This window comes from Brienomyrus brachyistius, chromosome 21 (genome assembly GCF_023856365.1).
Source record: "Brienomyrus brachyistius isolate T26 chromosome 21, BBRACH_0.4, whole genome shotgun sequence".
Taxonomy (NCBI): domain Eukaryota; kingdom Metazoa; phylum Chordata; class Actinopteri; order Osteoglossiformes; family Mormyridae; genus Brienomyrus; species Brienomyrus brachyistius.
The window spans coordinates 16,131,788-16,158,661 of record NC_064553.1 but is presented as its reverse complement, the minus strand read 5'-3'; the positions used below and the strand labels follow the sequence as shown (position 1 = coordinate 16,158,661).

Below are 26,874 nucleotides of genomic sequence, written 5' to 3'. Positions count from 1 at the left end.
ACCACAGCCCAACCCATTAAGCCAGAACTGAGCACAAAGACGGGTAGAGAGATGCATGTCTATAGCAGGGAGGCCTCAGCTTAAACGGCCTGAGATCAGGTCCTCCGCTGGATTTGCATATTCGGTGCATGGCCCTTTGGGGGAAGCAACGTGATTGGAAGGTTAGGGATGCCAGGCCCAGGATCCACTCCTCATTACACTCACAGCAAAATTAACCAACAATGACATAAGCTACAGGATCCTCATGCTATCAAAATACAGCACACAGAAATGGCATAGAATTCATGGAATGCGCATGGGAGTTACCACCATAAAACCCGAAACTCAATTTCTGAAACTTTCAAAAAGTACGGAGTGTATTATGAAAAGTACGGCAGATTTCAGTTCTAATGGTTTCAACTGCACAGGGTTATAAAGGTTTGGCTGTCTGAAGCATTTTGAATAATACAAAAAGACGACCGACCATGTATGAAAGGAGGACATTTTATTGTTAATCATCCATCCATCGCTGATACTGCAACAACACAGGATCATGATGAACCTGCAGCGTATCTCATGAAGCTCAGGGTATGACGTCAGGGACACCCTGGGGTGTATTCCTAGGGGGTGAGGCCATGAGGCTCCCAACTGAATCACCAAGTCCCGTATTCCTGGGGGGTGAGGCCATGAGGCTCCCAACTGAATCACCAAGTCCCGTATTCCTGGGGGGTGAGGCCATGAGGCTCCCAACTGAATCACCAAGTCCCGTATTCCTGGGGGGTGAGGCCATGAGGCTCCCAACTGAATCACCAAGTCCCATGGACACTGGGACACGAGGACTGCAGTGTCATCTACACCTGTGACAGTATCAGTGCAAGGCAAGAGCCAGAGAGACCATTCAATAACCTTCTCACATGATGTAGCCCCCCCAAAAATCCTCAAGAACCACACTCTCAAAAAAAGACAAAAGTTGACTCATTAACATTTAAATTTCATTAAGTGTACATGGCAGAAATGTGCATTACAGCATTCTGGAAGGTGCTACAACCCTACGTCATATTTTACTGTTTTCCGGTTTGTTATTCAAAAGTTGAAGTGAAACGTTAATGAGGACCTAAGAGAAAAAGAATTTTTACAGCCTAGATAAAATGCAACCAGATTAGGGGCCATATGGTGGTGGCCTTGGAAACCACAGCTACTTAAAAAAAAAAAAATGGTGGCAGCAAGGGCTGCAGGACAGTTCAACACAAAAGATCAATAAAATTTTAATCTACGAAGGTATAGCTTCACACAATGAGATTTCTACAGCCTGCAGGACTCGTTTTTAAATTTCATACATTTTTGATTTCAAATTAGATTCCAAAGTATCTCAGAGAAATGGAAATGTCACCCACAAAAAGGGTGGGGGGGGTTTAATTCAAGGCTCATGTAGATGCATTATACAAAGAAGCCTGATGGAGGAACCGCTATTTTTCACTGCAGGAATCTGGTTATGATAAACAGAGAACTGGGTGCAGACTGGGTGGGGTGTAATGCCTTAAGCCAGGGGTGTCAAACTGCAGTCCTGGGGGGCCGGAGCCCTGTGTAGCTCAGTTCTTTCCCTATTTCACTACAAATGATTCAGCTCAAAAGCTGTGTGGTAATTAGCACAAGCAGTTAATCAGGTGTTAAATGAGGGCAAACCCAAAGCTGCGCAGGGCTCTGGTCCTCCAGGACTGGAGCTTGATACCCCTGCCTTAAGACAATGTCTCTTAACCTGGGGATCCACAGACGGTCCACATTTTTGCTACCTCCCAGCTGCCTGCCAAACAATCCACATTTTGCTCCCTATTTGGAGCTGGGAGGGAGCGAAAGTGTGGACTGCTGTAGGTCCCCATGGTCCGGATTGGGAATCACTGCCTTAAGGAGCTCAAGGGAAGCACTTTGGGAAAGCGGGTATATAAATACCGGCTTGGTCCCACATGTTTACTTGGGTCGCTTAGGGACGGTCTCGGTACATCTCTCTTGAATTTCCGTTATTAATGAGCCGTAGACATGCCAGAGTAAGACGGATCTTGGTGGATATCCTGTGGGATTCAGCCTGGGTTCCGAGTTCCGTTTTGGGGATGGGACTCACCCATCCCCAGGATCCGGCTACATGCGCCCTTTTCCGCAAGGGCAAGGCAAAGCCAGTACTGCGTCAAATGGCACCTGTTCATCTTAACGTCTAACACAGACGTACCAGAGAGGTCTTGGCAGGCACACAAACACTGACCTCGACAATCCTGTCAAACAAAGGCCAGTCAAAAGACTAGAGATCCCGCTCTTCCCAAAAGAGACACATCCGTTGAAATTCTTCCTCAAACCAGGAATGTGAGAAAGGCCCCAGGTAGCACAGGACCAAAGGCTAGGGTACCTTAGGGATAGGATAACATTAATACTATGGATTTTTATGGCTAAAAGTTAGTTAAGACAGTTTTGTTGAGCCTCCCATATTATGTTAACGTCAAGTAAAATTAAGGAGCTCTATTAGGTAATTAGAGAACGCAGCATTTAGACAAAACCGAGTCTGGGCACTTCCTGAGGAGATGGCTGCTGGGAAAGCTTGTACTGCCTCCTTTTAATTGAGCTAGTTTCTTTTATAGGTGCTTTCGCAGGGGTATATAATTGGCCATTTTTAGCGCTTAGCATTTAGCAGATGGCGTTTCTTTTTACATTGGTCACAGCCGGTGATCTCAGCACAGAAAGCATGTGTGACACACTCCTCTCTGTTGACAATTTAGTGTACCCCCACCCTGTGAACTTGCCATCATGGGCCAAACACGTTCCAGCAGATTCCTACGGCTCATTTTCACATTTCTCACACCGCCAGCTCCATCGGGGCGGCAAGCGCCTGGTTACGAAAAAATGTCGCTCACTGCCGGGGGTGACAGCGCTTCTGTCTGCAGCCGAGCTCCTTTTGCTTGGTCTGTAGAAACTCTTACAAGCTCATTTATCATGCAGAGATGCTTAAGTCGCAAATGCAAACCAGAGAGCACTGGCTAATGGCTCAATTAGCTTCGACAAACTCAAAACCCGAGTGTCGTGTCAAGTGCTCTTCAGGAACTCAAACAGCTACTGCAGTGACAAAAGATGAGAAATCTTGTTCAATTATGAGCTTTAGTGCGAACATCATATGTCGCCAATAAAACTTTTTCCCTTTTATTAGGTTGAAGAAATGAATCTTACTTATTGGACGGGGGTGTTAGTGTCTGTAAATCAGCAGTTTGTTTTTTTTTAATGAACGAGTTTCAGCGAAGCGAAACCCTGACCTTTGATGCGGCCGCTGCGTTTCTGGTTCACTTCACGGGCTGATACTCACCCAAAAGTGTGCGTTTCCTTCACTTAATTTACACGCTATACACTGTACGGTCTTTCTCCAGCAGATAGAACATTTAGAAAGTGCTTATGATCTTTCTTTTTGATCCTGCTCTAGAACGTTCTCTAGGTTGGGGGGGGGGGGGAGCATCAACAGATCAAGATCACAAGAACCAATATCGAAAATGAAGACCAGCTCTGCAAGAACCACGTTTCCAGGCCGCAGAGCTATTTTTAAACCTGAGCCGGAACACCATCCCACAAGAGAGCAAACATCCTAATTCTGACTCAACAAGACTGCCCAACAACCTCACTTTCATCAGCAAATCGTACCTCACCACATGCCTTGGTTGGTTTTGACCTTGTTCAGGCTTTGTTACAATTGGCTGAAACATATCCAAGAACATTTGTTTTTTAGCTACAGAAAACAAAACAAAACAAAAAAAAAAACCACTAACATGCCAGAGAAACAAATTCTAAACATACTACGGCCATTGCGTGACATTTCATGCAAATTATCAATTAAAAGACGCCACAATAAAGGCATCTCTGAAAGAGAGCAGACGACATGCCCCTAAAATGATTCCCATCTGACGACATGGAAAGAGAAAGCTATGAGGACAGCCAGAACGATTCTGTGAAGCTAGACTGCATGCTTGTTTGTACACAGGGTACAATCCCAGCCACCAGCAGAGAGAACGTATACATGTATATGTGTGTGTTCAATGAACTGAAAGCTCAGGGATCCCGCGAAGGAGAACAGAAACGCTGGAATGTGTGCAGAAGACCCAGGCAGGTGGGAGGGGTGTTGGTGGCTTGTTTTTTTAGGCTTTACAGTAAATGGGTAACTGATTCAGTCAGGCTCATTGAGTGCGTCCTCGTTCATGAAATAAGCCGCCTGATATTTGGCAGCCCCGGCCAGCGGCCTCCTCACTCGCTGTCAGAGATCTCTCCTTCCTCGAGCTCCTCGTCTTCCCTGCCCAGTGACGACCTTGATTTCACGATGGCTGGTTCGGTGATGCCGCTAGTCGTCTTGACGTTGCAGGGGGTCACGCTGCCACCCCTGACCTCTGGAAGACGAGAAACCTGTTTATAAGCTTTTGAACGACAGTGTACCCGATTTCTTTACAGCTTTCAGCAACAGAATCACGGTGATACAGTTAATTTTTTTTATTTTTTTTTTAATCAAAAGCTTACTTAGGTCAGGATCAATTAATATAAATAAATCATATCAAGCTGGTGCCATATAACATATATAACAAAAAACATAAAAACTGGATGGGCTTGGTTTTGTACAGTCACCTGAAATTCTTCTGAGACTCGGGGGGGGGGGGGGGGGGGGGGGAGGGAAAGCAGGATATACTACCTTTTTCAAGCAGGACGTATCTCTCACAGTGGTCCCGCAGTGAAACGTGTAACACCGGGTATTCGATAACGGTCTTGTTCCTCAGGTTGTCCAAAAGTGTGTCCTGAAGGGCCAGTTCGTGATATCTTGGGGGCAGAAAATGAGACCGAAGATTAAAAAACAGAAGACGGGTACCTGAGTCGAGGCCGGCCTGAAAATCCACACAGCAACAGGACGCCCCATCTCAGCTGCAGCTGACATTACAGCATCAGATGCTGAAGACCCAGTTCTCATTTCTCCTCCTGGAGAGCTACCACCCTGCAGAGCTTAGCTTCAATGCAGCTGCCCGTTATGCTGATGTCAACGTGTATCACTACCCAAATTTTAGGTCATGTTACAGCCATGCATGCCCCATGGGAAGCATTTCCATTTTAATTTAGCAGGGGGGGAGGGGGGCTTCACAGCTTCCTGTCAGAAAATGCTGGCCTGCTGCCCCCTTTTTTGGGGGCTTGAGGATTTACATGGCACTCCTGTGTGGCCTTACCACGTTACGTAACTGTACCTCGCTGACATGAGGTCATTCTGCTCTGGCAGCCTGGGCCTCATTCAGCAAACATACATAACGAACATCTCGTTAAGCTGAGCAGGGGGCCCGTGGGCTGACGCGCACACACGCTGATTAGAGCCCCCCGCAGCCGCGAACCCCCACACCCTCCCTACCCCAAGCCCCGTCCCGCTACCATGACGACGACGCTTATAATCAAAGCAGAAAGTCAGCCGATATCCCAGCAGAGAGGCCAACGTTTAGGGACATAATCTCATTATGAGATTCAGGAAATAATCTAATTGCTCAAGCTTCTGTCAATCCATCATGGAGAGGGGGGGGGGGGGCAATATTTGTCTTTCAACTTACGCAAGCTTGGAGGAGAATCAGGAAACGTTATCCTCTCCTTGATGGGGCGGTGTAGCCGCGGCCGAGAGACACGCTGCATTGCATACTGCAAATCGCACCCCCCGCCCCCCCAACCCTGGCCACATGACAGAAGCGCAGTTAAAATGCCCCTTCCAACAAACCAAAGTTTTTCATTAAAAATAAGTAAATTTTAAAAAGCATTTTATTAACAGAAGCTGAACCAGTCTGGCATTTCAGTAGCTAATTACCACAGAAGCACAATGATTCACTGACTCCTGCTTTTTTTTGCTTACGGTCTGCAGGTATTTCCAGTGTTGGCCACTAACCTCGGCTACTTTTCTATTCTAATTGCGCGAAACGCGTCCCAGTACCTTTACTCATCCAAGGGGGGGTGGGGGGGGAGACCTGCTTCTAGGAATCAGGAAAGGGGAGATGAAATGCGGCGAATAGAAACGGGCAGGTCTACAGTACCCACCGCACACAGCGAGCGTCGCACACCCGACCCGGTCCGGCCCTGTTAGGTTGAAGAAACAGTTGTTAATCATCTTGTTATCATTTCTGTATGATCAACAATGAATGTAAATACATATATACGTTATTTCTTATCTTCTAGCCACATACTTAGGTTACAATGGCTAAAAGTATGTGGTTAACAGCTGCCTACTTAGATAAGATTCTCACTTCCCTCTCTTGCGCCTCCCACTGACTATAAATAAAGAAGTCAAGGGGAACCACCCTTTGTAAGTGTGGGTACCCTTGCAAGTAAAACTGTAAAGTGTGTGTCTCGTAAATGTGGAGTTGGGGTGGAAACGCCGGGCGCTTTCCCCAACAGGCCCCCACCGGGATCGACATTTCCCCAGCCCTCCCACAGCAAGTTCAGCGCAGTCAATCAGCTTAATGCATCAGGGCCATAAAGATCGACAAATCAGAACAATATATCTATCAGTGCGCTGCTGCAACGGGCACTTTCCTGTGCGCCACTCGACGCCATTTACTGGCTACTTGCTGATCTATCTCCCATTACGCTCAGAGGCAGAAAGCAAAATAATACAATAGCGGCTTAACCAATTTAGTACTTTAAATAGTATAGGTACTCGCTGAATTTAATCACTCAGCTTGGGTATATGATTCCAAGAGTGATTCTCTCTCTGGTCCTCGGAGACCCCCAGCAGTGCATGTTTTTGCTGGTTCCTAGTTCCCGGTAGGGAGCTGGGAGGCAGCAAAAATGTCGACCGTCTAGCAGTGAGATGGGAGGCAGCAAAAATGTGGGCTGTCTGAGGTCCCTGAGGACCCAGTCGGGAAACACTGCCCTAGACCAATCCCAGGCAAAGCTTAATTGTCTTAATTATTTTCATTTTTAACTTAAGGTTGGCTATGGTCCCCTGCACTATGTATATTAACCCTTGTTAAGCAATAAACACCTATCCAGCTAATGTTTCTCCCACATGGCAGGGGGGCATGCCTTCAACAAAAAATCACACCTAACAAGGCAATTTGCTGCCAATTTATTTTAACACAATGAGACTTGGGTGCGACCATCGCAGACTAAGTGAGGTGTTAATTAAGCCGGCAGAAAAGTGAGATCTTGTATCACCTACCCTTTTTCTAACAAGAGGTCTAATATGCACAGCTGGGGCTCACTGGCATCCACAATCCATCATGGAGAAACAGATGCTATCAGAACGACAACAATGTATTCCCTGGAAGGCTCCATCACCTCTCCCCCCGCCCCCCCCCAATCTAACCCCTACTCTACAGCGGGCTCCTTCCCTTTGCTACCACTAAATGGCGTTGCTTCAGTTTTAATGCGATTTGTCACAAAATAAGTTGCAGACCTTCTCCTACACAAAGTTCCTGTGGAATTTGAGAAAGATCTGAAAAATGGTTACTGGTCTAATGAGATGAACGTCCCTACTACTCTCTGCCTATCGTTCTCTTTGCTTATACGGTACGTACTTCAATTTTAGTGTGAAAATTCCAATGGGATGGCGAAGCTTGAAAAAGATCCATAGTTGTCACACTAACAAGCCAAGTGTCGGCATCCCAAAACAATATGTTTGGGAAATACAAGTCACTTATTCGCCTCAGCCTGCTTGGCAACATCCAGCTCTAGGCCCACCACCCACCACTATATCCATAAGGCTACAGGCTCCTGCCGTTATGGTCTCCTTTGCCTCATAGGAGGCCGAGCTAATTCACGCCTACATCATTCTAGTATCTAAAACAGCGTTTCCCAATCTGGTCCTCAGAGACCCACAGTCGGTCCATGTTTTGGCTCCCTCCCAGCTCCCGGTAAACGTGTACTGATTGTGGATCCCTAAGGACCAGATTGGACAACACAAATCTAAAACATACCCCCAGCACTTAGAACTGTGCTGATCAATCTGTTAGCAGACGCCGTCACTCACACCAGGCAGGAACGGCCGTGCGGCTTTTTAAAGCCCCAAAGACACAGACAACAGCTGACCACTCCCCAAATATGGAGGGATCCACATCACTGCAGAACTAGATATCCCCCCCCCCCCATGTCAAACTCATCCTTGACACACTGGCCTTTAAAACCAGGGAAAAGGGTTTAAAAGAACAGCCTTCCACTCTTCTTACCATCCAGTGAAACACACACAAAATTAAAAGTTCAGACAAGTTCCAACCCCACTATAATAAGCATTATTTGTGACAAGCCAATTAACTGCTTACATTTCACGGTGACCTTCATGAAACTGATGTTTTACGTATCAAGCCATCATGACATGTACACAAAACATTTCATAAGACATTCTCTAAACCAGTGGTTTTCAAACTTGGTCCTCGGGCCCCACTGCCCTGCTTGTTTTCCTGCTATCCCTGCCCCACACACAAGTCCCAGCTGTCTTTCAGCTTCTGATTGACTGAACACACCTGACCCAGGTAATCAGCAGTGTGTGGGGCAGGGAGAGCTGGAAAACAAGCAGGGCAGTGGGGCCCGAGGACCGAGTTTGAGAACCACTGCTCTGAACAATGTTAGATCAGAGTGCACAATGCTTCGGCACAGCACATTACAGACACAAGCACTTTGTAAGACATTCATTTGCGTAATGAGGTTAGGAGGCTCACTTGCCACTGCACAGAGCATAATACGACTCCCCATTTAGCATACAAGGGCACTTTGGAGAGCAGTTTGTGTCAAACACAAATGAATCATGTTCCCCAACACACGGTTCATTTAGCGAGGACAAAAAGCTCGCTGTCTGTGCAACTAAACATGAGCCCCGCTGGCCAATGCAGAGGACAGTCCCTCGGGGGGGCGCGTCCTCGGGGCCACGGGCGGGAAGCGTATGCCTACCTCATGGAGTTATACTTCCTGTTTTCCACTTTCATAAAAACCCTTACACCGTCAAAGGAGTCACGCACGTAGACTTTCAACCTGAAAAACAGTGGAGAGGTCACAGTAATGGGGGGGGGGGGGGCTATGGGATTGATTTGCAGTAAATACTCCCAATTAGCATAAGTAGGGTGAAATAAGGGTAGGAAAGTAGCCTTCGAAGAGGGTGTAGTCAACGATAAAAAGCGATTAGGCTGTTCAGCGTGAGCGGAGACAGATTACAGCACTCTGTGATTTTCGGTAAAGCGACCGTGTATCGCTCCAGCATGACGTCATCACTTTGGTGCTGTGCGCGTGGGAACGAAAGGGGGGGGGGGGGGGGGCTCAGGCCGTGAGGACTGCGAAGGAGGTGTCCCTGAGGTGATGCACAACGCTCATCCATCAAACCTCTACCAGGAGTGACGCTTAACTACGCTTAAAATCAGTCAAAGAAAAAAAGTTAAAAACTACAGACCTGGGATTAACCATTTTGTTATTAAAAATGAAGTAATTTAACACAGTTGTAGAGCTTTAAATTAGCTTGACACCTATCAAACCACAACACTGAACAAAAAACGGGATGGATAAACTCTTTTATAAAGCTTCTGTGTAATCACTATTGAGGTGCCACCAGGATAATGTCAGGATTCAGATTTGTTTCTTTGTGGTTTGTTTTATTCACAGTCATGCTGAGAAGCGGCGGGAGGGAAATCGATCATGTGACTGAGAGAGTTTCAGGCTTAATGCCCAGCAGGTGGCGCCCTGGAGGAGACCTGTCAATGCGCCCTGTGTGATGCTCGCATCAGGAAGGCAAGGTGCGCGCCTAAAACGAGACCATGGAGGGAACCCGGACCATAATGCACCACGCTGGCCATTGCTGTGTTTGTTTGTGAAGGATTTACCATTTCATTTGCTAAGAAGTGGAATGAGGAGGCAGTTATTTGTGTCTCACTATGAAGTCTCATTCAAAGTGGATAGACAGCTGAAGGTGTCTGTGCAACTGGTAGACCGGCAGCTCTACTCTGCTTGAACAGGTCTAGTTTCTCTGAAGATTAACCAGATAACTTCGTTTGTAATAAGCGACACCTTCTGCGAGTCTCCAGCTTGATCTGGGCCCAGTTATCGCAGCGTAAGATCCAGAATGACACCATAAAGCAGCTTTAGAAAACCACTGTCTTGGTCACAGAATCATAGTGGCACGCTTCCCCGGGTCTGGTATAGTTTAGTGCTCACGCAACAGAAATCTTACTTCTGTCGTTTCACTGGCTCGGACTCTGTAGGGTGGATGTATGGAGTGAGGATCTCCTTAAGTGTTCTGTTGTCTGGCACCCTGGAAGAGAGAGAGAGAGAGAGCATGTGTGAGGGGGAGTGTTGAGAGGCAGCCAGAGAGGGTTAGTCAATGATGCTGGACACCTCGAAAGTTCCAGCTAACCAATTACATATGGGTCTCGCTAACCTTTCCTTCATCGCAATGAATGAATCGTATCTCAAGAAGACACAGCGCTAACAGATCGACGCTACAAGAGGCTAGACGGGACATGCGGCGGGGTCAACGGTAGAGTAAGAGGAACGGATTCTCATACCTTCTCTCCCTGTATTCTGTGCTGCTTTCTGGAAAAAGGAGCTTCACATGCCAGTAAAACCGGCACTCTCTGCAGGTGAAAGACGAGGACATCAGGTTAGCTTCGCAACTGGATGGGATGACAGGTTCAAACCTAGCTAGGCATTTAGTCTGGGAACCGTCGCGATGTAGCACATAGCCCATCCTCGCCCAGTCTGTACACCCCCCTGTTGAAAACCCATGCTCTTATCACTCTGTTTTGTTGGAAGCCATATCAGATAACAAGTGCTTGGCGCCTCTCAGGAGAGCCCCGGGTTGGCAAGGGCATGGGTGAAGATTTAAGGACCAGAGAGGCAGTAACGGAACGTTGTGAGGATTCTGCACCACAGAGAAGAGGAACTACCAGATACAATCGACACTAGGATTGCCAGTATCAATTACACCAGGGGTCTCTAACTCCGGTCCTGGAGAGCTACTATCCAGTAGGTTTTCTATCCTACCCGGCTTCTGATGAGCCTCACCTGTTCCTCACCTGCTCACCTGGCATTTACCTGAGAGCAGGTGTGGTTCATCAGAAGCCAGGTAGGACAGAAAACCTACTGGACGGTAGCTCTCCAGGACCGGAGTTGGAGACCCCTGAATTAATTATTCATCTAATCAATTGGTGTGATTTGTCAAGTAACCGTTTATTATATTAAATATTGTAATATAATACGAGCATGAGACAGACACAAGTACTGCTGTTGCAATTTTGGACTGCAGAAGAAACCCAGGGGATCCGTTTGGAAACTCCACACACAAAGCAGTGGTGTGTGGTGACACCGCACTCCATCACGCCGGACTTGCACAACACGCGATGTTAATATCACGTGGCATTTCATGCACATGCAACGGTCACACCGCAGGGGCCGAGACATTCTGCTGGGTTCAAACCTTCCAATAAGTTGCGTAAATTTTTTTTTTACTCAACCACTGGAAACGGAACTTAACAAGTTATGCAATTTTAATAAACGGCTCCTTTTCAAAATTACCTAGTTCATGTAAAAAAATATACACGTCTAAATTTTTGCTTTTGCTTGAGCTCCGGATTAACAAGATAATAATAGCAAATATTATATGGTTATTATGCAAGACAATGCTGCTAAGAGACGGTGCTAACCTTCTTTTTAGCAGCGATTATTCTGACATATTGGAATCAGAGGCTCGGCGACTCCGACAAACTAAATGGCACATTTCTATGGCTAACCTGGCATTACTGGGTGAGTCCGTCAAACCGGAACGTCTTCTTTTAAGATGCATTTGCCTTGCAGTTCTTTTGTGCTACTTAAGTTCTGCTCTGCAATGCTGACAGACAGTTGCATTTTCATTCACTTTTAATGTGAAGCAATTCCACACAACTGATGCTTTTGCTCTTTATTTGGACCCTCATCCCCTATAGGCCGTCATCCTTCCTCCATATTGCCGAGTAATCAAAAAGGCAAAATTTTAAAATCGATTAATAATCGAGTTAGAGTTTAACTGTGTAATAGCGGCAGCTCTAATCAACACCCTCGCTGATCACGTCAAACACTCAACATCAGACGTGCTCAAGCTTTGCGGTGCCGACAATTCTGACAAAAGCCAATGAGCCACCAAGTTTGTTTTCACAGGTTTAAACTGTAACGCAGCAAGCAGGTTGCTTCCAACTAAGGAAAAAAGCTGCACCGAATTACGCGAGCCGACTGAACCGGACCAGGCCGAGCAGAAGAGCATGAGAACTGTAAACATATGTAACTCCTACAAAAACACAAAAAGCTGAAACTTGCCATGGCTATTTGCACTAAAAGCCAAAGATGAATTTTTGCATATGTTACTATACTTATTTTCTGAGAATGTCAGCAATCCTCCATGAGTCACAGTTAGCCACGATTGCGAGGGCCTGCGGTCAGCTTCCCGGTGGCTCGACGCCTTCTGTAGATGAAGAACGCCTTGGGCCAAGAACACCAACCAAAAACACCGCCTAGGAAGTCCCGCAAGTGACCTCACCACCGAAACGGTGCACGTCAAGACCGCCCGGCAGCACGTTTTAAATACCAGACCTGGAAAAATCTCCAAAACAACCACAGCTGCCATTGAACCTCAGTTAAACACGCATCAATAAATTATAATTGGGAGGTTGCCGGTCCACATCCCGGGAAGGAGCCTGTTTTATTTCGCTTGAATTCTTCCATTCAAACACCCAGCTGTATAAATGGGAAAAGTCAACATCGAGTACATGCACCAATGGTGCATCAGGAGAGAAAAGACGACTTAAAAGAGAACTTCAGAGGTTCTTCATTGTGGAAGGGAAACAGATTAACGGCCTTCCGTACTGCAAGGCAAAGCTGGGCTTATCGCAGTCTGAAATGTGACGTTCCCCAGTTGATTAGGGTAGTCTAGACCAGTGTTTTTCAATCCGGTCCTTGGGGACCACCAGATGGTCCGTGTTTTTGCTTGCTTCCAGACAATCAGTCAGAGGAATCGAGAATGCATGGCTAGTCTATGTACAAGAGCGGGCAGGACCCTGGAAGGAGGCGCATAATCATTTCGGAAGGCGAGGACAATCGGGGGATGAGGTGCGGGTGACCAGTCCTTTCTCATCTCTGCCACCACACCCTTCTGGTGAAGGTAACCTGGCCGGAAAACAAACCTTCCAACTAGCTAGACATCACCAGGATCTGGCTGAGGAACAAGAGAAGCTCATTTGAGACCATCAGAGAGACAATCTCTGATTAGAATTTAAGTGAATAGCTCGCTACACATGCCAAATATTTTCATTTTATTCTGCAAAATCTTCCTAGCCATCCATCTACTTCTTTTAACTAAGGATCTATATTCCCTCTGCATTAGTATATATATTTTTTAATTGACGTGTTGCACTAATGGAGTAATTTTAATGCTCTTAACGAGATGGAGAACATCCTACAATGGATCAAACAGCGTTGGCACTTTTCCAGGGTGGACACTAAAACATTAAGCAACGTCAAAATCCCACCACACACACACATTTGGTCCCCAAAATGTAAATTATACATGACTTGCACACAGAGGCCAGGACGACGACATTACTGATCTTAATGCCCATATTCACATTCATATACCAAAAAAAACCCAAGAGCTTTAGAAAAATAATTTGGCAAGCTGCCACCGATCAGACACTTCTACACTCAAGTAGCTCATTATGAGTCAAAGCATTCTAGTCCATGGCAAGGCACATGCGCCCCCCCTCCCCTCCCCAGAATCATACACTGCGAGATGGCTGCTTACCTGACCAGACACAAGGAGAACATGCAAGCTGCACACACAGATCTGGGCTTGAGGCCCCCAACCGAAGAGCTCCAAGGCAACCGTGCTGCCCACTGATCCATTTGCACAACACGCTGGCTATTTCCAATTTTCCTTCAGGCTAATTAAAACACCCAAACCTTTAAAGTTACTAGGCAACACTATATAAGCCTCCAGCAACTGCTCTGCAATCTTTTCCAGATATTTGGTTTGGACAAGCAAGGTGATGTTCTCATTTCAGGTTTTAAACCACAAGATGTAACAATTTACATTCAATTATAAGATTAAAATGTTGTTTTGTGTGTGTAATGCTGCCCGTCCAATTAGGTTCATGGGAGAACAGTGTCCCTCTCAGGAAGTACAGCGTGTGAGGAAGTGCAGATAGTCTGTACTGAACGTCTCGTACGTGCAGACACACGCGTGCAGCTCGCCTCAACAGCAGCTGTATCCAACACCAAGTCATATCAGGGAAAGGAAATTCATGTTTTACCAGAAACAAACATTTCAGTTCTAGTGAAATTTTAAGATAAACATTTTACATATCTAGAAGGTTACATTGGTAAATGCTGGAATTTGTCCAATACCAGGATACAAAATGTACTCCTACATCAAATTTATAACATTTTTGGGAAGTTTTCCCACTAAAGCCCTCCCCCAGAGACCGCAACTTAATTTTTTTATGAATAGTTTAAAGGGTTAAAGGCACCCAACAGGATACAATCACCAAAGAACTAGTCTCAGTTAGTAAAAATTCCGTGTGCCGATTCTCAGCTTTAGTGACCAAAGGGAAACTGTATTTAAGTTATTCGAAACGCCCACAAAGCAGCTCAGCTCACCTCCCACCCTCACCCCCTGCCCCCCCATCCCCACAAATGGGAAAACTTGAAGCTGTCGCACCCAACGACCCTCATTCCCAATCAGCACCAACGTGTCTCACAAATTCATTGCGAACCATCTGCAGCCTTTCGAGTAACATCTGCTTCTTATACATCGTACTTAGAACATTCTGATAACCTCCCCCAACCTACTGCCTAAAAATCGAAACAAATCAATGATAATTTATTAGGCATTAAATTAGAAAGCCGTCTTTCACACAGAGGCTCCTTCTAGTAACACGCTCTGCGGAGCATTCTGGGTAACGGATCAGCCAACCCCCAGAGACCTGTTAGCGTGTGGCTGCCGCCAACACCCCCCCCCCCCCCCGCAAAATCTGGCATCACCTCCCCGTGTTGATGTACGATTTACGTTTCTGAGAAGATGCATGTTTGTTTCCATAAGCACACCCCCCCCATTATGGAAAAGGCCAGGAAAGCAGAGCCTCAATTCACACGTCACTCCGGAGCGGCCTGCAGTAAATGGGAGCCTTCTGCATTGTCGGCCCCATGACGTATGAACCGGCAGTTGCTGTGGCAACACTGACGATAGTGCGAGGGCCAGCCAGGCATCTGTGAGTGCGGGCGCAGCAGAGCCGATGGCTGCGTCCAAGGCCTCCCTTCCTCGCGGGACGGACCGCGCAGACTTATTCCCATGCTGTGGGACATCTGGGCTGATGGCATAGCAAGTAGGTCCCACATAACCTTGTTTTCTAGGAACTTCAACACCGTAACGATAAGCAGAACAAAGGAATTTGGAATATGAGCAAAGTCAGATTACTGCTTATCCAAGTGCTGCAGTATATTCTTAGGAATCAGTTCTTCTCTATGCCTGCAAACACATTTAGCAGAGTTTCATAATATGCGACGAAAGGGTGGCTTGAATGTGTCACTTTGTTCTAAGGAGTGAAACAGAGCTGAGATGGTTACATGGACACAGTCATGTCATAGCAACAGGCCACAGGAATATGCCAGCAAGCAAGCGGAAGCGGACAAGTCACAGCAGGGACAGGAATATGTTTGGATCACACGAAAGAGGCTGCGCTTTTGGCAAGAGTGACACCGTGTGGCAGACACAGGGCACAGACCATTATCGGCACAAGCTCACAAGACAGCTTGAAACAAATGATGACCGTTTTTAAAAATCACTGGATTAGAACTCAAACTTGTTATGCATTCCGAAACAGGAAGCCCCTTATTTTTAGGGAAAAAAAGGCTAAATCTGCTAGTTAAGCAGGAGACAAGACATCAAGTCCTCCAAAATGTGGCTCCCAGCAAGGGCTGCGTTGCTCTGTTCAGAGACGGTCCTGTTCCGAACTATTTAACCAAGACTTAAACTGTGCAGCCGGGAAAAAGCATCAAAATCTGAAGAGAGTGTCAGATCAAAGAGACCGTCAGCACTATCCAACAGCTTCATAGTCAGGACTAAAACTGAACACACCTTTTGTTGAAGAATGTGCTGTTCTCCCGTCTTTTTGTAAAGCCATTAGGTAGCAGCATCAGCTGCAGGTTGAGTCTGTGAGCTCCCAGTCTCAGTGTGCGGGCCTGCAAAGACGAAGAAGGTTAGGGTGCAAGGTCAGCGGCCTGCAAAGACGAAGGAGGTTAGGGTGCAAGGTCAGCGGCCTGCAAAGACGAAGGAGGTTAGGGTGCAAGGTCAGCGGCCTGCAAAGACGAAGGAGGTTAGGGTGCAACGTCAGCGGCCTGCAAAGACGAAGGAGGTTAGGGTGCAACGTCAGCGGCCTGCAAAGACGAAGGAGGTTAGGGTGCAACGTCAGCGGCCTGCAAAGACGAAGGAGGTTAGGGTGCAACGTCAGCGGCCTGCAAAGACGAAGGAGGTTAGGGTGCAACGTCAGCGGCCTGCAAAGACGAAGGAGGTTAGGGTGCAACGTCAGCGGCCTGCAAAGACGAAAGAGGTTAGGGTGCAACGTCAGCGGCCTGCAAAGACGGAGGAGGTTAGGGTGCAACGTCAGCGGCCTGAAAAAGACGAAGGAGGTTAGGGTGCAAAGTCAGCGGCCTGCAAAGACAGAGGAGGTTAGGGTGCAACGTCAGCGACCAGCGAAGATGAAGGAGGTTAGGGTGCAACGTCAGCAGCCTGAAAAAGACAAAGGAGGTTAGGGTGCAACGTCACCGGCCTGCAAAGACGAAGGAGGTCAATATGAACATCACTGCAGCTGCTCAACTCGTACATTAAATTCATTCCAAATCTCAATTTCTAAAATTTTCTGCATCATGAAACCACTTAACCTATTTCTTACACAACTTTACTAAAAGCACAACTTCCCAAAATATGAATAAATGTACAAATTAACTGTCAGTTCTTCAGGGTTAATTCAGTTAGACTGTCCCTTGAGAATTATCTAATACTTAAAATCTGGTCTGCTGATCTTGTGCAGAACTCCTGTAACGACTGGCTCAGTGGGTTCGGTAGCGGCGCCAGTTCAAAACCCCAGAGTCGGCAGACTGATGTCTCTTTTGGGTCTCTGAACATGGGAGTGGCGGAATCATCACCACTGTGTAGCACCCATCCGGATGATGCAACGGCAGCCATTCTGCACCACTAGGCTAAGGTGGTGATGGGGTGGGAGTGTATTATTATTAGATATAGGGCATGATTAGGAGGCTAGATTTGAAAATGGTGGGTAATGTAGTCAGGACATCGGGGTACCACACCTACTCTTTCAAAAGATGCCCGGGGGTCCTTTATGACCTCAGTTGTATGTCTCATCCGAAGGACGGCACCATTTTATTTGAGAGTCAGACCCTGGATGTTCCTGTAACCCTTAGCAACTAGCATTTTCTGGTAGGGATCATGCATAAACGAACACCCAGGTCAAATCGGACCATCATTACACCAGATAGGACAAAGAGGATGACTGCAGATGGTAATGGAGAAAATGCCTACTTTTTGGTTTTTTTGTTGCGGCAGGCGATGGCGGTCCCTGGCAATGCTGTCCGCCAGTCTCCCAGCATCCTCCAGAAACCTGTAATCTGAGCACAGAGACTCCACCTCACAAATGCCCATAGTAGCACCCTGATAACTGGGTAATGATGGCTGAACATACCACTGAGGAGGGTCATCTCATCAAAGCGGGACAGGGGCACAAACGCAGTCTTGTCCCGCACTCCAGTGCATCCCGAATCTGATTTGTGCTTCTTTACGCAGGGCAAGCTTGGGGTCAAATAAAGTCAATACCTAATAAATACTGTGTAATCGAAATTGACAAGTTAAATCTTTCCGGGTTTACTCTTGTATCGTTAATAATGAAACACAGTTAAGCAGGGGCAGACTGGCAGCAAAACGCAGCCCCGTAATTTGCTGTCACGTGTCTGCCATTCGTGGTGGGTCCCCTTGGTATATTTTTTTGCTCTCCATTAGGTTTATCCTTTATTTTAAGCGCTCTTTGCTTAGAAAAATCCATCTTCTCTTTAGAAACCAAGATAAATTCAAGCACTACCAGGATCATGGGTGACCATGCAATTGTTTACAATACATATATACATTCGTATAAAGTTCCAAAAACTAAAAGCACTGACAAAATTGTCAAAGTTGCAAACATCGACTAAATGTACCCTCCGCCCTTCGTTCGAACACCTGCCCAGTTAAAATTCTCTGTACGATTTACTGGCATTATAAACCTGCACGTGTATGAAATCTGTCGGAGGTGTTATTATTCCGATAAAAATACCGATTAACTAAGAACTGATCCATTACAAACATCCGTTAGTTAGGGAAAACGCCTCTGTGACTGTGTTGTCTTACCTGCAAGAGTGTTTCAGACACGCTGGGCATCTGTATTTAGCTTCTTCTGCTCCACACGCTTCGCAGCTTTTCAGAAAAACCAAGCCACACACATGTCATTCATGGCGTTGCTTACCATTTAAAAAGGCAATAATAACAATCATTTATCAACGCGATGGGTAAAAAGCTTCCGTATCGCTTATAGTTCCTTGTAAAATATAGAAAATTGTGCAGTCGTACCTTGACAATGATATTTTCCGTTTCGTTCCTCTCATTTCCTTTGTACCGTCTTCGCCATCTAAATCGACACATTTAAGCTCTGATTCCTCCATATAAGCTACTTAAGAAAGAGTCAGCGATAAACAAACCTATTATAAGAAGTTCACCCACTAGTGAAACACCACACGCTGCGCACTCACGTGGAGACCTTGCCGTATTTTAGTTTGTTATGGTAAATTACGGCAGTAGATCGCTATGTGGGGCTGAGTTTTACGTTTTACGGCAGGGCAGCCCCTTACGTCGATTGTTGGCGTACCACATCATGTGATCGGTACCACCAAGATGTACGTTACAGTGATACGTTAAATTAATGTAGTCCTTGAACAGATTACCTGAATTACGCTTTTATCACAAGACAAAAATGCGACAGTGATGCTATTTATTACTGTTACTGGTTTATATTTATTGGCAGTAGTCCAAAGGATCCAGTAAAGATTTTCATTGCTCTATGTAAATAAATACTTGTGGAGGTTCAGGTTCGGTAAATCTGTAGGGGAATTAATGTAATTTAATTTAATTAATCGTTTAATGTCATGGAATATCTTCCTTAAATCCTCTTTTTATCTGTCTGAGTTAATTTATCCAAATTGTTTACACACAGACCTCAGTGACAGACTTTTTGACTTGGATAACAAGTAATAACAAGTAACATTGTTTGAAGAGATGCTACATTATTTCTGTCATGACCTGCTCGTCGGCTCCTCCTGTGTGCCACGCCCCCTGCTTACCCACGTGCGTTTCCCGGATTGTACCCAGCTGTGTCTGCTTATTTTCAATCAGTCCTTTGTATTTCAGTCCGTGTCTTACCCGAGTCCTTGGTCCGTCATTGATGTTGGTCGATGTTCGTACTCCGTTTCCTAATAAACCCCTTGTTAGCCCTGTATTCGGCTTGTCTGCCCGTTCCTGCCTGCCGACCCGCACGATCGCCGCTTTGTCAGCCTGCGATCGTGACAATTTCAGCTTAGGGAGATGTATTCTGTGATTTAGGTGCGTGTTGTATGCTTTGCCAAAACAATGTGTTTGATTAACTGACTGCATCTGCCATGCTTTGTTGTGTAGGTGGCAAATTATAAACCTACTTCCAACATCCATCGGTCCATCCATCCATCTAAATATTCATTCATTGCTTGTTCTGTACAGGGTTGTGGGGTCTAGAGCATATCCTGGAAACTATACAAGCAAAAGGCAGGGCGTTATTTCGTTAATAAAACACGTGTACAACAGGGTGACAATCTGTCTCTGAAGGTGCATTTTTAGGAAAATATCTGGACATCTGGAAGTTAGGGTGACCATATTTTTCTGAGCAATGAAGAGGATACCAGGGCCAGTATGCAAAGAGAGGCATCAAAGCATCACAAATATGCACATGGAAAGTATTCTGACCGTAGAAAGCAAAAGTCAGCACGAAACGAAAGTGAAATCCAGGACATTTCAGGCATTTTTAGTTCCCAAAAAACTGGCCATTTCTAGGGAAAAATGGAAATATGTTGATGCCATTTCACTTCATTCCCAAATTCCTTATATATATAATTTAAACCTTATATAAGGCACATTGATTAGAAAATATGCCACAAAAAACTGAATGTATACTAAATGGATGGCTGAAATGCTTTTTATCACTAAACGCTCAGAAAACCGAGGTTCTGTTGTTTGAAGGCAAATCCCCAGGTAGGAATGCTATAATCTCCACTCCAAAGGGCTGAACTTTTCCCTCAGCCCATAACCTAGGTGTCATCTTAGATACAAGCCTCTCATTTAAATCACATGTGGATGCAGTATCGAAGGCGTGCTTCGTACAGCTACACCACATCGCGAGATTGCGACAATTTCTTACTATTCAAGACACAGAGAAAGCGATACATGCCTTTGTATACAGTAGGTTAGACTTCTGTAATGCTCTGTTACCTGAGAGCACGCACTGCACTTTAAATACCTCGCAGCGTATTCGAAATTCAGCAGCTCGAATTGTTAACAGGAGTAGAAAGTCTGAACACATGACCCATCAGATTTGACTTCAAAGTTCTCCTACTTACATATAAGGCACTTAAAGGTCTAGCTCCTGCTTACCTGACAGAATTGCTTCAAGTTTACAAGCCGCATCGTCCACTCAGATCACAGAATGCAGGTTTCCTTGTCCTTCCACATATAAAGTGAGAGTGGGCGGTAAAGCATTCTGCTACAGGACCCCTATATTGTGGGATGGTTTACCAGCCTATGTTCTGGATGCCAAATCGGTCTCAGTCTCTAAATCTCAACTGAAGACCTATTACTTACATGCAATGTAACACGCCGTAACTATGGCTGTTGGAGCTGCTGTACATGCTATTTTTATCTATTATACTTGTCCATTTATGTGTCAACGCATGTTCTGACCATCAATGTTCTCTACTGTCCTACATGTCTGGGTGGTGCCCAGGGGGGGAATCACCTGAGCTGGAGTCCTGGTTCAGTCCCATGGAGAAGTGACATCACGAATGGGACTTACAGACTGTATCATCGTGGGTGCAGCCTTCAGTACCACCCTACACAGGCCAACATGGGTAACAGACTCATTGATGGACTTTGTCTTGATCCTTAATCACAGCTTACATATAGGTTTTAGCAAGCAAGTCCACTCTTTTCTCTTTTCAGCTCTGCCTTCTTATTTCCAAATTGCACCTTGCCAGAGCTCAGCTCCAACCTCCTTCAATGTTAACCTTTTTTCTTAATGTTCCGAAATGTAGTAAAAAATTGGTAAAAATCACTTTCTCATCAGCTTTAATGTTAATTTTCTTTAGTGGCTCTGGCCAGACATTCATTGCTCAAGTGAATGAGATATCCCAAAATGAGGCCACGATTTATCTCCCGCGTTTTTGTATTTTGAATTATTTGACTTGCTGCCAAAACTTGCACTTGCTGTTTACAATCTGCCTGAGGTAAGACGAGTGTAAGAAGCAATTTGAGAATAAATTATATTAAAATGCATTTTAACCGGGGCATCACAAATGAACAAGCAAAGATATTACTTGCATTACTTGTACATCTCTAAAACTATTATCACTTATGGTAATTAATAAAGTAATGTACAGAGTAGCCCCCGCTCTGTAGCAGCCCCCTCCTCTCTGATTCCTATTTAATCCCGGTGTACGACTATTTAAATTAGCAATGCAATTCATCCATCCATCCATTTTCCAAACCGCTTATCCTACTGGGTCGCGGGGGGTCCGGAGCCTATCCCAGAAGCAATGGGCACGAGGCAGGGAACAACCCAGAATGGGTGGCACACTCACACACCATTCACTCACAGCAATGCAATTCGTCGCTACTTAATAAATCGGACATTATGCGGTCGTTACATGTCTCAGGCGTGTAAACGGTTTTAATACAGTGTTAGAAGTAGGAGTTTCATATAATTTCCATGGCAAAAGATCGTCTGGATCCGCAGACGACGTGAATGATTACTTCCCGGATTAAGGTCAGGGAAAAGTCGAAGATGAGGTTTTTCCAAAGCTCAGTCTGAAATCGCGTCAGGGAATTTGTGAGAAAATGCTTCTGCGCAGCCCTAGATGAGTGCATTTTACGAGGAAAACGAGGAAACAGATTACAAATGTTAATTAGGACACATTTAAAGATATTCTTTTATATGGTGCCTGTGCTTTAAAAATTAATTATAAAGATATGTCTATATATGTGTGTATGTTCCTTAATTCTAACATATCTTTGTAATGTGTTTATCCTCTTACTGATCTTTAATTAGTGGAGCGGCGTGGCAGTGTTAAATTTGTCGTTACCAGAAAGAAACTTTAAAGAGGTTTATATAGGCCGATGTATGATAATTCGAACCAAAAGGTTATAGATATAATGGTTGGAAATTTAAATATTCACACAACGAAGGGTATTCTTTTGTAGTATCTAACATGACATATGTTTGTGATGAAATCCAAACTCATTTCCAGTAATCTCCTGTCAGCAGATCCAATTAAGCAAAAAATATATGGGTTTATCCCAAAGTACATGCATACACTCAGGATTTTAAAAAGTAACTTTACTGAATATAATAGTATTAATTCCAGAGCTCAGACGGTTTTTTTAAATCCCAAAAGTGCGGCATGTTTACCAAGGTTGCCCCAAAACACGTTTTCTTTTCACTTTTAGTTTATTAATAACAGCTGGAAAAACAACATTTCTCGCAGCCTATTTAACATAAATCTGTTTTGGTCTTTGCGCTCTTGGCTGTCTTTTCCCTGTCTTTGTTATTTACCTGGTGTTATATTCTCCTTCCCAATTTCTCTTTCTGTACTTTCACGATTGCCGGATGTTGATTGTTCGTGATTTGCTGTGTTCTACGGCATGTGTCCTTCCTTGCCTGTTCTCCATGTGACCAGTTTCCCCTTGTAGGTTTTTTTGGGTTCTGTTACTTTAATTCACACCCCTTTTTAATTTTGATCCATATTGGCCCATTTTCTTGTAGTGTTCTCTGTGTTATCAGTTTCTGTAATAAACCCTGTGTTGTCTTTTGGGGCTGCAAGTGGATTGTCGCCTTCCTTTACTGCCTGTACCCTGCCCCGAGTCCGTGACGGAATGTTTGTTCCACTTATCCCCTTGAAACATAAGGATACGTACATTATACGCCTTCAAAGAGGTGTAGCAGGTAGGCTGTCATTATGGCATGCAGGGGATAGCTCAGATTTATTGTGGAAGACACAGGCCTCCTTGGATATTGTAGCCTTTGTCCAGGGATCGGGGGGGGGGGGTGGGGGGTGTTAGCTACGCGTACTGCACATGGGACATTGGGGGTGCAATGTATGTTGTGACATCGCAATGGGCAGACATCCAATAGTCACAGTGTGCGATGTAAGAAAGCTTACATGATTACAAATTAATACTAATTAATTTGATTAAATGATTACAAATTAATACTAAGACTAACACTGTTTAGGGTACAGTTTCACAACATCACTAAAAAGAACAACTAAGAAATATATCTATCATCCATCTATCTGTCTGTGCATCCTTCCATCCCCTGCCCCAGTCATCATGTGCTCCTATAAGTCCAGCATTTTGGCCTCCAGCCCCCTTGGTACAACCCATGCGACTAGACTGACCCATCTTAACCCAAAATTATGGTGGTGATTTGGATTCCATTCATTTAGACCTTGCAGCACTGTCGTTTTAGCTTCTGCTTGCTCCTGGACAATATAAAACCTCATTTCAAGTGTTGCTACATTGCTATGTAGGCATGCGTGTCGTTCATAGCTGACTTGGTGTAACGTAAACACTTAAGGCTTGCCAAACTGGCATTGTGCGTTTGGTAATTTTTCTTATGGTGCTGGAAAATGGTCTTCTACCCATTTCTTATGAGTGCCAGTGTTTGTGCTTGGGGGTCCCCAAGAAGTGTCAGCGGGGGTGTGCCTGTTTATTCCGCTCCAACATTAAGGAGAAGGATGACATCATGAACAGGCCTCATTAAAGGCAACCAACTGGAAAGTTTGAGCTCGTATCTGTCCAGCATTGTTTGCTTTTATAGCCTGCTGGGGGGCAGGGCGACGTCACCGTACACCGGACCCACTTCCAGGAGGTTAGCCGGGCAGCGGGGGGGTGGGGGGGGGTGGCCTAAGTTTGAAAGAGAGTCCTTGATTGCTGGCAGCAGCTGTTTGGTATCATAAATCTGAGAGTTATACTGAACAAGGTGTGAAAGATGGGGTGGTTTTGGGCATGGAGGGGGGCGCATGGCCCCTCTAAATGTGTTTTCTACTTGGCTCTGAAATAAATGTATTATTATTATTATTATTATTTACATTGATATATGTGGGCTAATATTTTGTTGTGCTGGGAACAAGTGAAACAGCAGCACATTTTCTTGACAGACCTTTAATGCTGGTGTGTAGGGTGATCGAGTTGCTTCAGCTGGTGAAAAGCAAAGTTAATGACAGAAAAAGAAATGATCAAGCTTGTGGAATACGGATTGTGTATAAATTTCGCATTCCGGTTTTCAAAATTCCCTTTTGCTTTTTAATGCTGGCAATCTAGTATAATTAATATGTGGACAGTAAGGTCAAATACACCTGCCCCCCCCGACTGAACAACTGGTCCCAGTCTGCCCCCCCCCCCCCAGTTTAAATGGTGGAGAACCACCTCTGGTGAAAGAGGACTCCAATGCAGGGTGACTGATCCATGATGAAGTTGCAGTACTTGCTTAGAGCTCCTTATCACTTTGGAGTCATCAAGCAGAAAACAGCTCCAGTTAATGTCCCTTCTGCCCTCACCAGAGATGTAGGGTGGGGGCAGGTGACAGTGGCCTAATCAGGATTTGGTGGTTTAAGCAGGAATGTGTGGGGCAAAAGCCTTCAAGCACCTGGTTCACTGGTCCCTGAGTCAGTCGGGAGGAAAATCCATCACAAGTGCTCCCTCCCTCCGGAGAATTTCAGAAAACACACCAGGCTTCCCAGTTCGCTTCTCTGTTCTTTCGTTTTTTTTTCCCCAGTTGAATCCTGTGGCCCCACATTCCTGACAGCAGGACCAGCTGGGTCCAAACCGCTCAGCAGCAGCTGCTGCCTCTCAGAGAGGCACATGCGTCCAGTTCCAGGACGCGTCGCATTGCTGCCACCCCTGGCGTAACTCAGGAAGTGCGCTTCATGTACCAGACTTACCAAGGGATCCGGAGCCCCTGGAGGTCCCTGTAATAAGAATGAAGGTATTTAAGTAATGCACACACATCAAACAGGGTATGCTATAAGCTGACTGTCACAGGATGTGCTGTGGGTTGTACCACGTTCCCTGGTTGGGGGGGGGGGTAGGGTAAGTTTTTTTTAAAGGCAGTTATTTCAAAACCATACCACTTCTGGATGAGGCAGGAGCAAGAATGAAACCATGCCAGAATCACTGTGGTGTTCAGATCGATAAGCAGAATCAAATGCAGCCCATCAGAGGTCAACGTTGGATGCTTTGCTGAATTGTGTAGAGGCGAAACATCTCCCCCTACAGGCCAGCACTGGAATTCTGTCAGGTTACCGAAACCCGTGTCTGTTGTGCAGCTGGGTTTCATTTAAGCCCAAAGCAACACGCTGTGCACATGTTCCACAGCAGGAGAAGACATCTCCTGGAATCTTAAACTGTTTACAAAGCAAGGAGAAAACGCCGCCCTCGATGCAGCAGAATGCTAACACCGCGACGAGCATTTCCTGCTAAGACAGATGTGGCCGGAATGTACCACTTCCCTACTGGACACGTTTGTTTGGATTTGTGTGACTGGGCATCCGTGTTTCACAGTGAATGAACTTTTCCTTTAACCGAGCTCTGTGATCAAATGGCTCCTTTGCAAATTGCAACAGAGGGTTTTGTTCATTCTCGTTTTATTGCAGTTACCACTTGTATTCCGGCCAGCAGCACAGAACATGATTAATATGTGAGCTAATTCTTTTCACAGCAGAGTATATTGTGGCAAGACCCACTCTTAAAAGAAAAATAGTTATATTTTTATTCAATGTACACAGATAACTGCAAAATGTACATTCCAGCCTAACCCATAACCATCTAAATGAACGTACCAGAGCATTCGCTGGCATTTTTCTGAAGAATTTGTTTTCGTGTCACATCCAGTTTCACGGTAATCTATTTCGGAAACCGCCGGCGATTTTCTCAGGAATGGTAGTACGGTGCTATTAAAATGAAGCGGTATAATATTACGAAACATCTTGCGTCTATGGAGTGTAGGACTGAGTGAATGGAAAAGCTGCTTCAGAACTCACAGGACAGGGTTCATGCCTGGGAGGGCTCCTGCTGTTTAATTCTTCAGCATTGTATAAATCTGAATTGCCTTCATAAAATCTCCCACTGTGTAAATGTGTGAAGTGATTTCTGCAAGATGCTTCAGATAGAAGTATTTGAAAAACAAAGACGTACAAAGGGAAAAGGATTTTAAAAGGGAATGTGAAAGCTTTGACTTTGTAGAAATTATTTCGCATGCTCTGATCTCATTCTCCGGTGAATGACCAACTATCGTCTTACAGTTTTTCTCGATTTCTTTGACGACATACTTAACATTCTCAGATCTACAAGAGATTTTTTTTCAAATCAGTTTACATATACAGCACAACATTATGGTTTAGCTGTAAAAAGCCACACCTCACCCAAAACATTTAACTTATGTCTCAAAAGCAAATAATTATATCAATGTGTCGGTGCCACTAAAATGAAAAGTACCTGCAGTGTTGTTTGAACCATTAGAG

At 45.2% G+C, this 26,874-nt stretch overlaps 1 protein-coding gene across 2 annotated transcripts; it reads right to left on the bottom strand.

Annotated features, from left to right (window-relative positions):
* Positions 1-465: 465 nt before the first annotated feature.
* On the bottom strand, positions 466-18,957 carry znhit6 (zinc finger HIT-type containing 6). Of its 2 annotated transcripts, XM_048989666.1 has the most exons (11): positions 18,629-18,954; positions 18,410-18,475; positions 17,712-17,818; positions 17,552-17,637; positions 16,091-16,194; positions 10,497-10,565; positions 10,163-10,243; positions 8,896-8,976; positions 6,049-6,087; positions 4,682-4,806; positions 466-4,385 (listed from the first exon to the last, which is right to left on the bottom strand). In XM_048989666.1, the coding sequence occupies exons 1-11, from the start codon at positions 18,718-18,720 to the stop codon at positions 4,246-4,248; spliced, it is 990 nt and encodes a 329-aa protein (XP_048845623.1). In that variant the 5' UTR covers positions 18,721-18,954; the 3' UTR covers positions 466-4,245. The 2 variants fall into 2 exon arrangements, with proteins under 2 accessions (XP_048845623.1, XP_048845624.1); XM_048989667.1 differs by lacking the exon at positions 6,049-6,087 and having other exon boundaries at positions 18,629-18,957.
* Positions 18,958-26,874: the final 7,917 nt, after the last annotated feature.